This window comes from Calonectris borealis, chromosome 5 (assembly GCF_964195595.1).
Source record: "Calonectris borealis chromosome 5, bCalBor7.hap1.2, whole genome shotgun sequence".
NCBI lineage: Eukaryota > Metazoa > Chordata > Aves > Procellariiformes > Procellariidae > Calonectris > Calonectris borealis.
In genome coordinates, this window is record NC_134316.1 from 19,171,198 (window position 1) to 19,188,663 (window position 17,466).

Sequence of the window (17,466 nt, forward strand, 5' to 3'; positions counted from 1 at the left end):
GTTTTTTTGTTTTGTGGTTTTTTTTACCTATGTTAGTGTTCTGTTAGCTTTATCTCAACTCACCCTTTCCAGCATTCACACCTCTGTAGTCTTCTTTCATGTTTTTGTTTGGGTGCTTTGCTTTGATGTGTGTTTGTTTTCTTCCTGAGGTCTCTGAAACAAAATCTTGTGGGTTCTTAAGACTTTGTTTGATCTTTTTCTTTGTTTTTGTTTTTGCTCCCATTTTTCCAATGGTCAAATGGCATGCTCCAGGTTGCTTGTCTCTCTCTTGTACAAACAGCCAATTTGGCAACACATGGGTGCATTTTGTGCTTAATGTTTGTATAGATTGTATGTTTCTCTTGATGTAACTTCTAGTTACCTGCAGAAGTCTAAACAGAAATCTTACTTTCTTTAGTACTCAGCAGCAATATACTGATGACACCATTGACTCAGGAGGTATTCAACACATCAGCCCTTGCCTGCTCGAGTCTTGAACCTTTCAGTGTGAGTTGTCATCTTTTGCTCTGGGGCTGCTTTGGAGCTCCAAAAGCTGTTCTCTGTACTTTGTTTCAAGCTGACTTGGATGCTCTGTCTGCCATGCTATGAGTAAGCATGACAATCACAAGATGCACTTTCCAATTATGCAGATCTCTGTTTCCAGAGGGTATGGTTAACTTGTAACAGTCCCTTGGGATCTTGTCCTCTACTCTCAGAAGACTTTTTTTTCTTTACAATTACTAGTTTGGCCCTGACCTTCAGACAGTTGTCTACCTGTGTCCTCCAGCTGAAGATTTCTTCAGCCAAGTATTAAAACGCAGTTTGTTTCTCAGGTGCAGATCTTTGGGTGCATGTCATAAAATAATGCAGGCCTTCACCCCCTACATGTTGGGAAACACGCGTCCTGAATCTGTTGTCTCTATTTATTTGCCCAGTTCCCATACCCTTTGTTAGGGTGTTAGGACATTGAAGCAGACATTTGCAGTGCGTCTGGGCTGTGTGAGTTTTTTGTGGCACTGGAAACTAACACCATCCTTCCAGCACAGTAACTTCTTAAATCAGACATAATGGAGTAGCCCTTTGTCCTAATAGTGGGCTGCCAAAAGGCAGTTTGGCCCAGTAGAGATGAGCCTTTTAGGAGCATGTTGTGCATGTGTGATTCCTTGGCTCTCCTGATGTCTGATCTAATTCCTGTGGATCACTTTAGAATTACAGTTCTTGTTCCACATACGCTGTTACGACCTGTTGAACAGTTAGGAGACTTAATAACTGTCTGAGCTACCACTGCATATGTTGCTAAACTGAATTTGCATTGCTGTAGACTAGGATGTGTACTCTCAAAGACACGTCTTTGTATTATAGTAGTGAATGTTTCTCTGTCAGTCAGGCTTTTCCTGTAGATGTGATGAGTTTGATTAGTCTCTGCAGAGAAATGGAGTTTCTTCCTCTTGCTTTTTTTGCCACTGCTAACATGCTTTTTTTACTTGATGAGGGAGCTCATTAGAGAACTCTGAAGGCATAAGTCCTCTCTGTCTTTGAGGAGAAAAATTTACACATATGCTTTCTACAACTTCAGGTAGTTTCAAATGCCTGCGTAGCATTCCTTGGTTATAAAGCAGGGCCAAGTGATGATACCACAAGATCATCAAGAGTGTGATGGTGCAAGACCTCCATTCTGTCAGCACTTTCGATTGAATTCTGGATCTAGGTTTTTTGATCTCTGGAAATGGTGTAACTGTGGTCAACCTGCCAAGGTCAGTGTACATAGTTTTAACAAAGAAGACACTGCTCTGAGGTTTTTTTCTTTTGGTGAAGTGACTGTCTTTGAGGACGAATGCTAATCCACATTACACCTCTCCATCTTGGACAGTATCAGAATTCTAATTCTCTGTACTAAAGCTGCTTGGTGGCTAGGTGCTGTCAACATTTCCTAGTTGGAAGACTAATTATGCCCTTTCTTTTTTCATGAAGGAAAAGGAAAATGGGATGCTAAAATAGATAATCTAGAGAAAACACTATAGGGATCAGAGAGACATAGTATTGAAAGTGCCCTAGCAAGTTAAAGCAGTAATATTTCACTAAGATTCTCAGATCAATCAGAATGATTGCAAGGAACTCAGAAAGAGGGCATATATTATATTGCCATGAGTGGAGTGGGAAAAGTTAGAGGTCTACCACATGTGTAGTACTAGAGTATTTACTAGAAACAGTCTGGTAATACATATAGGCACATCCACAGTGTCAGTGCATTACTCACCTCAAAGAATAAGTGTTAAGGGAATATAACTTGTTTTTCTAATTTAACAGAGGGTTGGTATAACAAAGTGAACTGCCTGGCTGTCCAGGTGAACCTATCTATCTTCACTGATCAAGAACTCTAACAAAATTCTCTTTGTATCAGTGGCTTCATGAAAAGTTGTTGCACTCTTAAGCAGCTAACCAGTTTGAAGCAGCCACTTTACTAAAAACTATGCTCTTGCATAAACATTCAGGAATGATGCTGAACTTGGTGAAATAAAAAACAGAAATCAAAACCAGCTGTTGTGTGCTAGAAGACTGAAGGCTGTCTCCAGATTATCTGTAAATATGAAAGCACTGCTGATTGGAAACGAACATAATGACACTTTTTCAAAGACAAGGTCAATATTGTCATATTATCACAGAGTTATTAGAGATGGGTTAGCCACACTTCTGTTTCCTTCTGTTAGTGTCTGCTTGCTCTTCTGTAACTCAGAAGAGGGAACCACTGTTTAAGGCATGCACGCTGAGTGAGGGAAGAAAATGAACATTGTGCATTACGCAAAAAATTCTTAAGCTCGAGTATTTGCAAGATGTGCATGTTCAGTGAGAATTCACCTGTAGGTAATCCAAGTTCAGTTGTTGTTTAATAACTTTCTTGTCTTACATCTCATAACATGAAAGTATTAATAATGTGGATTCTGGAATTGGGATTCATGTTATAAAGTTGAATGAAATGTAAATGGGGGGGCAAAATTATAAAATGACGTTTGGTGGTTGGTTTTTGAAATTTCTGGGGGGCTGCATACTTGATTTGTGAGTGAAATGTGATTTCACAAATGAATGGTGAAATACAACTTACAGTGATTTTTGTCACAGAATCACAAAATGGTTGAAGTTGAAAGGGACCTCTGGAGGTCATTTGGTCCACCCCCCCTGCTCAACCATAGTCACCTAGAGCCAGTTGCACATGACCATGTCCAGACGCCTTTTGAATATCTCCAAGGAGGGAGACTCCACCACCTCCCTGGGCAGCCTGTGCCAGTGTTCGGTCACCCTCACACTAAAAAAGTGTCTCCTGATGTTCAGAGGGAACCTCCTGTGTTTCAGTTTGTGCCCATTACCTCTGGTCCTGTCACTGGGCACCACTAGAAAGAGCCTGGCTCCCCCTTCTTTGCACCCTCCCTTCAGGCATTTATATACATTGATGAGATCCCCCTGAGCCTTCCCTTCGCCAGGCTGAAGAGTCCCAGCTCTCTTGGCCTTTCCTCATACGCTTCAGTACCTTAATCTTCTTAGTGGCCCTTTACAGGACTCTCTCCAGTATGCCCATGTCTCTCTTGTACTGGGCAGCCCAGGATGGGACAAAAAAGGAAACTCTTACTGGAGGTAACATTCTTTGAAAATGGTTTTAAACTCACATGTAATGCATAATAGTAAAGAATATTAGTGATGCCCTGTAAGAGGCATATTTAACAATGACAAATTTACATAAGTGCTCCGAGTGAAACTTCATACTATAAAAACTGTGTTCTGTAAGTAACAGCTAGTGGTAGTTGGTGGGGCTTGTAATTTAATAAAACACAACGTAAACGGAGGTGTCTGACAAAGAAGTATCTAGATTTTGTGACTTGTCCTGTCGGAAGTCAGGACTTTCTACAGCATCTGATGAAGGCAAATCTGTGTCAATTTGTAGTCAGAATGCTTTGCTTTCAGACAGTTGGCTTTATTAATGTTCTGGGGAGTGCTGTAGTCCTCTGAGCTTTTTTGTGTGGTTAAATAAGAAACTATAAGTAGTTGGTATCAGAGTGTTTTTTCTTAAAGGTCACCCTGTAATAGTCATAAGCTGGTTCCAACAGGGCTTTTGGAGTATGATGCTAGTATATGTAATGGCAAATCAGTGTTGATTATGAATAAAATGCTCAGTGAATCCATTTTTTTTCCTACCTAATGCTGAGTTCCAATTTACTACTTAATTTCTTGCTAAGAACTCCGCTTGTGATAATCATCTGCTTTCTTCTTCTTGACTCTGTTCAGCCTTGAATTTCAGCAGTAGATCATTTCTAAACTGAAAAGGAAGCAAGAGCTAAGGATACAAGTACTTACATATGCGGATTGAAGTTGGGGTTTTTATAAACCTCATTACAAACATATCCCAGAATGTTTTCAATTTATAAATGCCTGCTAGTGACTTAGAGTATGAGTTTTTCATATTGAAATTTAATTGTAAGAAATTATTTTAAATGATACAATACTAATTTTTTAAACCTCCAAAATTATTTTGGGGGTTTTAAATAGTGAATTTTGCAAGGGACAAAAAATACCTCAGACATGAATTTAAGAAAGAACTAAAACTAATTTTCAAATATTGTTTCAGAAATTCCTTCTTTCATATTAAAAGCTAAAATGATTGGAAAAGGTAAAAAAGGTAAAAACTATAGTTGAAAATCAGAAACACCAATTATGTATAGTAAGGATTGTAATTGTTCCTCAAAAAAGCTACTACTAATAATTCTGCATGTTTTGAAATGTTTTTAGTGGGCCTTCTCACCAGTAAAAGGTACCTGAGATCATAAGGGTTCTGCTGTACCACTGTATACGTTCATATACAACTCCCCAGTCTGTTTCTTGTCACTGTAGTATCTTGTAGCCTAGCTTTATTATACAAGGTGGAGACAAAAAAGACATAATTTTGCAGATGACTTGCTGAATTTGCAGCTAACTCAATGATAATAGTTTTCATCCATTTCTTTTGATATATTAGCATTATAAATTGTTTCCATAAATCTCAGCTTGGCTGCATTATCTTTACTCTTTGGAGAGGTAGCAAGCGGAGGACAGTTTCATTTTGATTTTTCACTCCCCTTCCTCTTCCTTCTTCCCCTTCTTCCCCCCTCCCTCCCTCCCAGCTGAAGGAAAATCAAACAGAGGGATATATGAATAGTTTTAGATTGGCTGATGCCAGGATGGAGGGCTAGGAATTTCTGAATATTTTTTTTGGTTTTGCTTTTTATCACGCTATTTTTCTTTTAGATAACAGGTACTGGAAAAGTTAATCAAAGAGAAACAATAGTGTGTCAAAAGGAAGTGGAATCATGAAAAGTTTATTATTTTATGGTTTTGTCTCAGAAGTTAATATTTCAAGTTAATATTTGGGCAAAATGAGGCCTATAACTATTTTGAACTCAGAATTTTACCCCAAAAAAACCAGTCACAGTATATGTATTTTAATAAATACAGTTTAATAATATGCTGTTGGACTGTTTAATTTTTATGTCTCAGGGTAGCACTGAGCACTATTTCTACTTGTAGAAGCTTCCTCTCGTTAGTGTAGTACATTCTCTTATATAGCACCTGTTTTAAACTCCAAATCTGAATCTACAAATGTAAAACCTGACTTTTGAAATATTTGCTTTTTTGAACACTCTTCTTTAAAGGACCTATCAGGATCTCTCCCCAAAATGCTAGAAGCTTGAAGGATAAGGGAGGAACAATGTTGCATGGCCCAAACACATGTGCTTTCGTCATTAGCAAGGTACAGCATGACCTCATGTTGACCTCAAAGGTAAATCGCTAACAGGGAACAATTATACATGCCTGTGAAAGCAGCTTAGTTTTGAACATAATCAAGACAATAACTTCAGTGTGTAGAATAAAATTAAATTTACAACTCTATCTGTCTGCCTTTCTCTTTCTCTCTCTTGTCTCTCTCCAAGTCTCTTCTTGAGAGAATGTTGTGTTTTTTATATATGTGTGTGTTGCAAAAGAAAATTACTTTTCTAGAGGTCATAATAAATTCCTAAATATGGGGAACCCAAAGGATCTTGTATCCAATTTAGTCAAATTGTACATCTTACAATGAAATGCTCTTTTTAATGGAAAGGTTTCATTTGCTGTCTAGAGTATTGATAATTGCAGCCTTCAGAATGTGGTGTCTATATTACCTTGGGGAATCTTGTGTAGTTCTGAAATGTATATAACATTTAGACTTATGGGAAAGTTTTTTAAATATCAATATGTTAATTTTTGTGTGCTTATCTTAGGCTGCCACACAAAGCTATGACATTTTATTTTTTCGTAGAAGACTGTAAATATTCATTAGCGTTATGTGATACATCTCTACATATGATGGAATATGATCTAGCTAGCAGTTCTGAGCTATTTGGAGAAGAATTGCTGCCAGCATCTTGGAACTGTTAGCCATATCTGTCCCATGTGATTTGTATAATATAATTGTTTGACATGAATTTTATTTTCTCTTTTTTTGCTAGAATGAGAGAGCGTATTCCTTTTGTGGAACAATAGAATACATGGCTCCAGATATTGTAAGAGGAGGAGATACAGGACATGATAAGGTATGTTCTATCTAAGCGTATTACTGAAAAGAAATTAATTCTTTAGGCAACCCTGTTGTTCAGCTTGAGGGATTTTTGTAAAATGTGATAGTGTCTTATTTAAACATGGCTTATTTCACGTTGTCCTAAAATAGATTATTGCCTATATTTAAAAACATGAATATGATATATTTTCAGTTTTTAATCCTTAGTAAAAGGCATATTTTTTAAAGGTATTGAGGCTCTTTTGTGTTCTATTCAAAATTTGTTCTAAACCTGCACTGGGACAAAAAAACTTAGCTGACACTTACTTCCTTTTAAATAAAAAAACTATTTAGTTCAGAGTGGGAAAATGGCTGTTCCGTGGCTAATTCTGATATATTTTTTAAATTGTACATCAGGGAAATCTATTATCTTTCTTGAAGTATGGAGTGGGTTATTAATGTTATTAATGTTATAAATGTTCTCAGATTGTAAAAATTAATTCTGTTTACCTTGAGGCTCAAGTTTTATTATGAATTAAAGTTTCAGTAATTGATGGGAAAGATCAAGACAACTGTAATTCACAGATTATATTTGAAACCAAAAAAACCCAACTCCCCAAAAGAATTCTACAGTATTCCTAGATAAATTATTCTGATTATACTGAGAAGTTTTGCAGAATATTTAATCTCTGGATTTTTTTGCTGTAGGATTGAGTTGACTTGTCTTTGTGTTAGGGGTCACGGAATATAGTTGATCACAGTTGCTCTTATAACAGCCTTTTTAAGCACTGGAAAATGTTATGTCACCCATCTCCTTTTTCTAGACTAACTGGACTCAGTCTGACTTTGCCTGAGAAGGTTCTTTATCCTTCTCTGTGCATTCTGCTTCTCTTTTGGTCTGAGTTTGCCTGTATATTTCTTCAGGTAGGGAGCACTATAGTGGGTACAGTGTTTCAGCTAAGAGTTGGCAGTTTGAAGTACAGCAGAATGATTACTTCCCTCATTCTTCTATTAAACATAAAATAGAATGTGCTTTGTCTTTTCACTTAGTCATTGTCTCACACCTACTTTGTATTCCACTATAACCTCTCTGCATCTTTTTCTACCATACTGCTTGCCTAGTCATTATTAAAAATGGAATTTTATAAACTTATGAATTGAAGCTTTTTCCTGCACTCTAGTTCTTAGTTTAGTCTTGCCAGTTTCAGAGCATCTCTCCGATGTGTCAGTCACTTTGAATTGTGATTCTGTCCTCTCACGTGCCTACAAATTCAATATTGTTGCTGATTTAAAGAGGAATCCTGTTATCTTTGGTTCTATCTGATACTTTCATTAGATGTAGTGCAGAGCCATACAGTATTCTATAAGAAAAAGCTTCGCAGTTTCATACCAAATGTTAGCTGATAAATAAGGATGATTTTTCAGTTACCTATGTGATGCCACACACTCTTTGCCTCACCATTGGCAATGTCATGTGATGCAGTGTTAGAAGGCTTTTAGTGTATTTCATATTTACTGCATATCTAGCAACTCAAAGATCTTATTTAAAAAAGAGAAAATGAGATTACTTTAGTATGCTATGCTCTCATTAACCAATGTGTTTGATTTGTAATCTCTTCTAGATAGCTGTATTGTTTGTCTAAAAGACTTACTCTAGTATTTCAGTATTTATTTTTTTAAAGTTTGATTTCTGATTCTGCAGATCCTCCTTTTCTTTTGGAAAAACACATGCCAAGAAAAAATTCTGGGATTTTCTCTGATCATTGTGTATTTGCAAACATAATTACTAACAGTACAGAGACTTCTTCAGCTAGTTCTTCTAGGCAGTCTTGGCTGAATATATGAAACATCAGATTTTGTCTATCTTGAAGCAAAAAACCTAAAATATGAGGCCAAATTGTCATCACTTCACTAACTGTCTTCCTATATTGTATTAATGTTGTCAACGTAAGTAAAGCAGACCTTCAGTTTCATTGATTTGCAAATTTTGTGGAAGTAAAACTGAGAAGTTCAAACACCTGTAGTTAAATTAGTTTTGTTGACATGACTAAACTAATTCCTTTATTATTCATAGTAACATCTTTTCTTTTGAAAGAGAGAAATATTTTGTAAGTTATGAAGTATCGGAGATATGAACAATATGATTAATATATGAGAAGCCAAAGATCGCATGTGTTACCAGGGAATATAAGATGAAATTCCATAGCATTTTCAGGTGCCCTGATTAAATTGTGCTATTTGTTCGTTCCTTAGTTTCATTCTCAAGCTCCTAAAAGCTCAGGTTCCATTACTTCCTAGCGAGGCTTAGGTTCCTCTGTTATTTTGAGTACATTTTAGAATTCTTATCACTTCACAATGGTAAAAATAAAAATTAATTCTGGGGGGACTACTTTAGTAGTCAGTGGAAAGAGTTCAGCTTGAGAAATTAGTTGAATTAGTTGAAGCAGCTAAGTGGAGAGATTTCAGAATAAAATTAATTTATCATAGAAAATATGTCCAATCAGTACTGCAATTGTTTATGCTTTATTGTATCCAGGTTTGCCTTTTTTTGCTTTGGGTGCATTGTTGCTAGTTGCTTTCTGGGTGCATTGTTTTGTTCCTTCTTTTGTTAACAATTTTACTTCAACCTATCATAACATATATAATTATTGTTGTTCTATAGGCTGTTGATTGGTGGAGTGTTGGTGTTCTTATGTATGAATTATTAACTGGAGCATCACCATTTACAGTTGATGGAGAGAAGAATTCCCAAGCAGAGATTTCTAGGTAAGGTTCAAAACAGTGAAGTAAATGTGCTTGCTCAAAGTGATACATATGCCATAATATGTTTTTTGAGAGTTTTAATCTAAAATTTAGGAAGAAAGTGCTACCAGGGTAACATTTTTAGATGCTCCAGTTCTGTTTAACAGAATGACATCTGGAAGCAGATAGGTTTTATTAATCTCAGGAGGTTATTGTAATAATAGAACTGACCTTTACAAAAGACCGGCGTTGTTCAAACTACAGTGGAACCACAGCTTTGTAGATATTCAACCCTGTTGCATGTTTACTGTTGAAAAGGAAGTCAAATGAAATATGAAATGATATGTAAATAGAATTATCACATTCAAAATCTTGATACATAATGAAACGTGTTTAGCTAGAGAGATTTTTGTCAGCTCTTGCTAGATCACTCTATCAGACTACAGGTTTAAAGTGTCAGGATGTACCCCACTCCCATCTTTTTGTCACAGGTAATATTTATTTTATTAGTGTATAATGTGAAACAAAGAATGTGATCTTTTCTAGCCATACTTGAGTATCTGAGAAGAAATGAAATAACCTATACCATTCTTACATTATACGTGTAAATTTTTCTTGACTATCAGCTTTGTTACGTTCACTAAACTCTACACTTAGAGGTTTGCTTTCAGTACCCCTGTAAAAGCATTGGAACATTTTAAAAAGACAAAGCAGTAAGCTTGCCCAAAACACATTACTGGAATCTCCCCTCAAAATGAGTATTTCCTATTACTGGATTTCTCTTGGAGCGGGGAGTTGAGGGCTTAAATTGCACAAATTAGTAACCACTATCAAGATCACCTTGTAAGTCCGGTCCCCAAACTAAGAATAGTCTTGCTTCTATTGGAATGTATTACCATGGTTCTGACCCTCACCAGAAGTCACCTGATATTTAAGGTTATAATGGGCAACAGAACATACATAAATTAGATAATTTATTTTACTTCTGTTATAAATTCAGGTGATTTCTTGGAAGGTTGAGACCTGTTTATTGGTTTCTACATCTCTACCAGAACAGGAGACTTAGAGGGCCACTAGAAAAAATACGGGAGGGCAGGGGAATTCTGGACTTTACCTTCTTGGTAATTATGATGGAGTTAAACTTACATTAACTCTTTCGGCCCTATTTAAGGTTAGAAATTTTGTTGATTGCTTACTTATGCCATGTCTGAATTGGTAATTTTGACTCCCAAGATTTACTAAATGGAACTCTGAAGGAGTTACAAATTTTTTGGAGAGAACCTTGACCTGATTTTTACAGATACAGTTTTTCCCCAAAACTGGAAAACTTTTTAGGTATGTATTCTACAGGATTTGACTGTCTTTTGGTAGGTCCTTGTGTACTCTTTAATATCTTAATCTTTCTGATAATATAAGATTAAATTCAAAGCTGAGAAACTGCAAGGTTGCTAACATCCATCCTCTGATGGCTAATAACCTAATTTCTGATCTAAATTTAGTTGTGGCAAGTTTACTGTGTTGTTGCTCTGTATGCTTTTATTCTGGTTGGTGTTCATGCTACACATTTACAGACAGCAATCCTGTAGTCTTTCAGCTTTTATTTTGATAAATTTAGGAGGCAAATTCTTACAGTTTTCTGTATTTAAAGATGTTCCCCAGTCTTCCTGTTTCCTGAAGAAGCCTTTTCTTAACTCAGCTTGTGTTGTTCATTCTTACATATGGACAATTTATTCCTGTTGATGTTTCAAGAGGGTCTTGTTTAAGAAAAGTAATAATTCACCATCTGAACAAAAAGATTTTCCTTCCTTTTTTTCTTGGGTTCCTCCTGTTGATGCCAATGATGGACTGATAGATCTAATTCCTTCTCCTTTTCTATCACTTCCAACTGATAAGCCCTTATTTTGTAGCTGAAATCTCATTAGTCCAACTATATATTAGTCCCAACTGCACTTCAGACTTGATTTCATCTGTCTTCTTTACTTCAGTAGTCGTAAGACCCAGGGTTTCTGGATCCTTTCCATTGATAGCAATTTCTGTGCTGGATGACATCCGTTTTGTGTGTTTGCAGTTTATTATGTAATGAATGTTATGTTCCTTTTAAGAGTGTGGCTGAGCATATGAGAACATTGCTGTTTTCTCTGTCCTGGCTGCTACACCGAGTCATGTGGAACCTTCTGGGGGATGGTGGTTGCTGCGTGCTTTGGGGAGCAACGGGCGTGTGTTTGGGGCTTTCCCTGAGGGTGAGGTAGAGCAGGAGGAACAGATGTGAGATATCAGCAGGCTGTGGTGCTCCTGCAGCCCAGGCAGAGGGTGAGAAGAGTAAGGTGCAGAAGTACATCTTAGAGAAGATGGAAAGAAAACCTTTTTCTAAGGACTGAAGGGAACTGTGTAGTTTGCTGCAACTTGGGAAGCTGTTGAGCTACTCGCTAGAGAGCATGTCTGAAAGAAATGATCCGCCCTTCCCGACATGCTAGCCTGTTAAATTTAGAAATTCTTGTTACCATATTCATGGCTTTTCAGAAATACCCTCCTTGTATTTATCTCTAGCGTGAGTACGCTAAGATCTTTCGAGAAACAACAGCTGAATTGTCAGTACCTGTCTTTATCCTAAGCCTGTCTGGCCTAGAAACTATGATCTTAATTTCCCTTTTTCTTTGATAATTTTGTCATTGGGGATACATTCACAATTTACACTTAATGTCCGTATTTTTTTTGATTGTTAATTCTTTCAATTATGTCTGCAGCCTTTTCTATAAAGTCGTCTGTTGAATTGGGATGCAGACTCTTTTACACCTATATTTAAATAAGTTCCAAATTCTCTCCCTGACTATCTTTGATCTTTTCAGTTTTGTTTCCTCTCTAGACTGATGAAAAACTGAATTGCAGATAACTTCATCAGATATTTACGGTTGCCAGTGGTAATGAAATCACTAACACTGGCACAGAGGTATGAGTTGGTACAAACTTCTTTCTTGATGGCAAAGTTATTCGAAACAGAGATTGTATTCCCTAACCTAATATACTTTAACTTGCCAATTGCAGCAGACTTAAAGAATTCAGTTTTCTCTTACTCAGTCAGAAGCCCTGAAAGCATAGTTTCCATGGTCTTTCATTTTTCTGAGTTTAAGGAAAAAAGTCGTCTTCTAAATGAATCCAGGTCCTTTTATTTTACCTAGGTGGGACGTAATCTTAGATATTTTTACATAATTTTATTCCCTTGTGTGGCACAATGGCTATCTGCTGTTAAATTTGAGCACGAAGTTTTGTTCTGAAATATCTCTCTAATGGACAGTTCAGTTCTTCTGTCAGAAATAGTTACTGTGTGGTTTGTATCTTTTTTACTCTTTCTGGTGAGAGATTGTATTCAGTTCTTTTGTCATAATCTTTTTGACAACACTGCGGACTTCTCTTTCATGGCAAGTGCAACTTAAATGCATACTTCAGTTTCCCCTGTCTCTGTCTTTCTCTCTTTTTCTTCACATGCTTGGTGTTATGGGTTATTAAACTTGATTAAAAAAAATTCACAGAACTATTAAAGTATCTCTCCTTTTCTAGTATGCCCTCTCCCCTTTCTTCTCCTTTCTTCCCAAATCTTCCTTTCATTTGAGAATTCTGGACTTCCATTGCTGCAGAGCCGTGGATGGGACCCATCCTGCAAAAGCATAGGCAAGGGCTGGGTTTGATGACAAACCCAGTATTTTCAGTTTGACTGTGAGTTATTTGTAGTGCTGACTTGAAAGACAAACAAATCCATTTTAGGGTGTTCACTTTTGAGGGCCTTGTCATACATACAGGGATTTAAAATGAACATGAAGTTTTTTGGAGTATTATTTTGCTGTTATGCAGGAGCTTAGAAAATCTTATCAGCTTTGGGGTTATGAATAGATAGATATCTATCTTTTCCATTTTTATACATATATCCATCTATAAAATAATCTGTAGAAGCATATGATAACATATTAGCATACTAATGCTAATAGCAGCCTATGCTCTTTATTTGACATAGTTGGTTAGACTTTATTTAAACTTCATGGAGGATGGCTGAAATTTGACCATCCGTTAGATGTTATCAAGATACTTTGTCCACAATTCTGCAAGAAACCTTTTCTTAATAAAATTGTTGGGAGGATGCATAGCAGGTATATACTGGGATTCCCTTCTTTATTCTCTGCCTGCGAAGACTCTAGTGATTGCTAGATCTTTTAAAGGACAGAGCGGTCATTAAATCCAACTTGTAATTTGCATGTTCTGTTCTGGAATTTCATCCTAGAGCTTATAGCTGTCTACCTAGAATGTACAGCATTTATATGCCTATACAGGAGTCTAGAGTCCAAGAACTGATAGACAATAATGTAATGATGCTTTTTCTAACAGATAGCAATGAATTAGGAAATCTCTGCCACATGAAGGAAACCATTTGATGCTAGACTTAGCGTGAATCACATCACATCAGTGACTCTGCCTACAGATCAGTAAAGCAGATGGTTTTAAGAATGTCATAAGTATTGCATCAAAGTCTCCGACTTGCCTACAACCGGGGATGCATATATAGATCGATTGCTCAAAGCTAGAACAGAAGAAGCTGGCATTAGTAGTTCTGAGATGACAGGGTATTCAGTAGAGTTGTTCTCAAATGTGAAGGTGAAAACTCTGCTTTGGAAACTTGTCCCTCTGCCCTTTAACAGGGTTACAGCTTGGGATTGCTTTCTCTTATTCCCTGAACATCAGGATGGATAAGTATCTCTTTGCTTATAATGCAATTCTGAGGGCACGGTTAATAGACTATAGTAACAGTTCTAGCATAAACCTAATGTTTCTGTTGGTCAGGTATGGTGATCCTTTCAGTTTTTTGTGATCTGATTGTGTCTTTTACCTGGTGGAAGCAAAAAAGCTTCAGGTTCTGCACTTTAGATGTTTTATTATCATCTCTTCCACAGTCAGGTTCAGGCATCTGCTTTCAGGCTAATCACAGTGGAGGGTGAAAGCTGGCTTCTGTCTCAGTATCACATATTTTGTGTCTGTATCTTGACCAAAATAATTGGGTTTTGTTTTTTTCTCTGTCTATAAGATCTTTCTTTGGTTGGCACCTAATGGTTACCACTTCCTAAACATTTTTGTCCTCCTTCCTTGTAATCAGTTGTGTTTCTCACTATTACTATTTTAAACAAGTTACGTAGCTATGGATGTTTATAGATTGGTCAATCTAATGCCAAAAGATAAATTGGTCAAATTGGTCAGTAAGCCAAATTGCCAAATCGGTCTTGTTGTCAGTAGGTGTTTTCATATTCTTTGACATAAATTGGATTTTCTCAGCTATGCAGTGCATCAGAATTTTGACTAGTTTAGCTGTTTACAGAGTTAATTAAAATGAAAAATTAAGAAAATATCTTTCAGCTTCTGGCTAACAGCATATTTTCCCCTTTCATTTTATCTTAACCACTGGGAGTAATCTGCTGTTCATGTTGGAAAACTCCCAGTGACACTGTTTGTCTTTATAAGGCCTTTATCAAGCATTGCAAGGGCATTCCTGCTTAAGTCCTTAAGATTATCACTCTGGAATGAACGAGGTCAGAATCGTCTTCAAATTCTCTTTAGACTGACATTGTAGTATAAGCCTTTGGCACATGGTTTTTGCATTTCTGGTTGGTTTTAAATACTATGCCTTCTGTAGAAGGATGTTTTATTCAGCCAGCAAACATATATCCCATCTCTACCGCTTTGGGAAAGAACAGATAAGAAACCTGTGGTCAGACTCTGTAATTTTTAAACTACGAGCTAGCATAGATCAGTGGTGGCAACTCTATGAATTTTTCGTAACAAAATCATTGAGTTCCTTGGCTGATTTGTCAGGCTCAGCAGCCTGCCTCTGTTACACAGGAGCGGCTCTGAAGATATTGATAAAGAGGAGGAGCATCTAAAGGTCAAGGTGTTATTTCCCTACTGTATCCTCCACTCACTGAAGATTAAGCATCTCCTTCTGCTCCTTATCATTCATTAGCATGTCCTTCGCATTATCATGTATGCTCTTGGTCTGTAGTATTTATGGGAGAAAATCATCAGAGCTTAAGTTCCTTCAAAACAATACCAAGGGGGTTAGCTCCTAGCTCTGCATAGTCTGCCATAAAGAAGGGTAAAATGCAAATGATCCAGGACTTCAAAGTGATAATCTCCTTGACCTATGCAAGGGATGGTTTCTCTCAAAGTGTTTTCAGTACAGCCAGAGTGCTCTCATCAGCAGGGGTAATCTCAGCTCAGAGGCATTGTACTAGGCTAGGGGAAGCACAAAATACAGCAAAGCAGTCCTTCAGCAGCTTTGACCATAGTTGCCACTTGGGATACTTAATTCTTCCTGCTTGCTTCTGTCTCTGTAACCGGACCACATAAACATGAAATGTACAAAAGGATGGAGGTGATTCAGAAAAGGAAAGGAAGGTTGATGCTAAAGGCCATAGCTTCTTTTCAGAAGCACAGACATCCCAGGAAGGATTTTGACACATGCAGCTTCCTTCCTCTGAACACTTTATGGGCAGCTGTTGTAGCCTTCAGTGACTTACCCTTCAGTACAACACTTCACTAATGTACTAGTGAAGCCAGACTCTCTTTACTTGATCAAGCTACTTGATTAGTCTTCACCAGTTTCTGCTTTCTCGCATGTTGATCCCATATGGTCTTTCTTTTCTGGCAGCTTGCTTTCCATCCTAATTAATGTATATACAGTCTCACGTACTTCAATTCCATGATAATTGTAAGTAGTTCCTGGGAATTCTAAATAAATTAGCTTCATTCTTCACTACTTCTGTAGTGTGGTTCTGTGAACCAGTCCAGAGCATCATGAATCAGCAACGTCAAAAGTATATCTGAACGAATGCCACTGGCGTGTATAAATGCAGCTTAAATGGAGTCTGCTTGTACAGCATGGCAAAATGCTGCCTTCTCTGCAGTGGGCTCTAGGAGGGCCAACAGATGGAAGATAACCCTCAATATAATCATAGCTTGCTTTTCACATAGCTAGATACCACTTCATTGTTAATTCTGCCTATAAAAAGAAATAATATAAAACAGTAATCTTGGCAAAAGGCAGGAATTACTGATGCTGTTGTCACAGAAGTTTTCCATTAGGTAAAATACAGTGTTACACCAAACTATTATTGGCAAAATATGTATGCTAATTGTTTTGACAGATATAATCTTTATAGGGGATTCCTTCCCCCAAGAATTTAAGGAGTGGTTTCTACCCAAAGAGCAGAATGTCAAGTAATAGGAAAAGTTACTTTAAAACGTGTCTCAGCTTCAGCTGGGACTTTCTGCTCAGTTACCACATCAATGGTACAACCGATTGCAGTTCTCAGGCTGACCGAAGACATGCAATATGTCACTGGAAATTTGCAATTAGAAGGATGAGACTTACTAGTGTTGTTACTGCGGAAGTACTTTTGGCTAAGCATTTTCTGGTAACTTTGCAGTGCAGGGTTCTATAAAAGACTTTCTACTGCTTAAGCTTGTTTCTCTCTCTTTTTCTTATGTGAATGTTTGTATTTGCATCAGAAGCCTGACATGCGGGCAAGAATCTTATTACTAGCACTTATCAGCATCACTACTACAGAGACTGATCTTCTGGGGCTGCACAGACAAATTGTACTCATTTTCTCTCTTTGTTACCCATGTTACCAATCATCCCAATTCAGCATCTTTTTTCAGAGACATTTTCAGATTTTTATCTGACTTGGCCGTCTGTAATCTGTGACAATTTTGTGACAGGAAAATGCTCTAGAATTTCTCTTTTGGATTCTAAGGACATCCCAGACTCTCAATCCCATTGCTTTAGAAATCAATTAAAAAAAAAAAACCTGACTTAGGGGTTTTTTCCTCCCTTCTGAGAGCCCAAAGAGAACTTGTCTCTTTCCAGGATCTTTGTTATATATCTTTCTGATTCTCTCATCAGAAAGGTTGATAAATACATTTCCTTGGATTCCTCTAACTGAAGTGATTTTCAAGCTAAGAAGACATTGTAGATTTTGTTGGCCCTCCTGTAAATGAAGTAATTTTGCTATCAAGATGTCCAGTCTTCTGTCTTAAACAGGAAGGTTTTCTCACTTCCTTACCAGCTTCTCCTTTCTGAATCTGGATGATTTCTGAAGAGCCTCTGAAGAGGCTGAATCTTTACTTCTCCACCAGTCCTTTTACACCAG

The 17,466-nt window shown here is 37.1% G+C and overlaps 1 protein-coding gene across 7 annotated transcripts in view; it reads left to right on the top strand.

Annotated features, from left to right (window-relative positions):
• RPS6KA5 (ribosomal protein S6 kinase A5) overlaps window positions 1-17,466 on the top strand; it is an 83,382-nt gene that overhangs the window by 42,388 nt on the left and 23,528 nt on the right. For 6 of the 7 annotated variants that reach the window (XM_075151266.1, XM_075151270.1, XM_075151272.1 and 3 more), the window contains 2 exons: window positions 6,489-6,572; window positions 9,198-9,301. In XM_075151266.1, the coding sequence (XP_075007367.1) occupies window positions 6,489-6,572; window positions 9,198-9,301 (188 nt within the window). Of the gene's footprint in view, window positions 1-5,654; window positions 5,783-6,488; window positions 6,573-9,197; window positions 9,302-17,466 lie in introns of all 7 variants that reach the window. The other variant, XM_075151269.1, reaches the window with a different exon arrangement.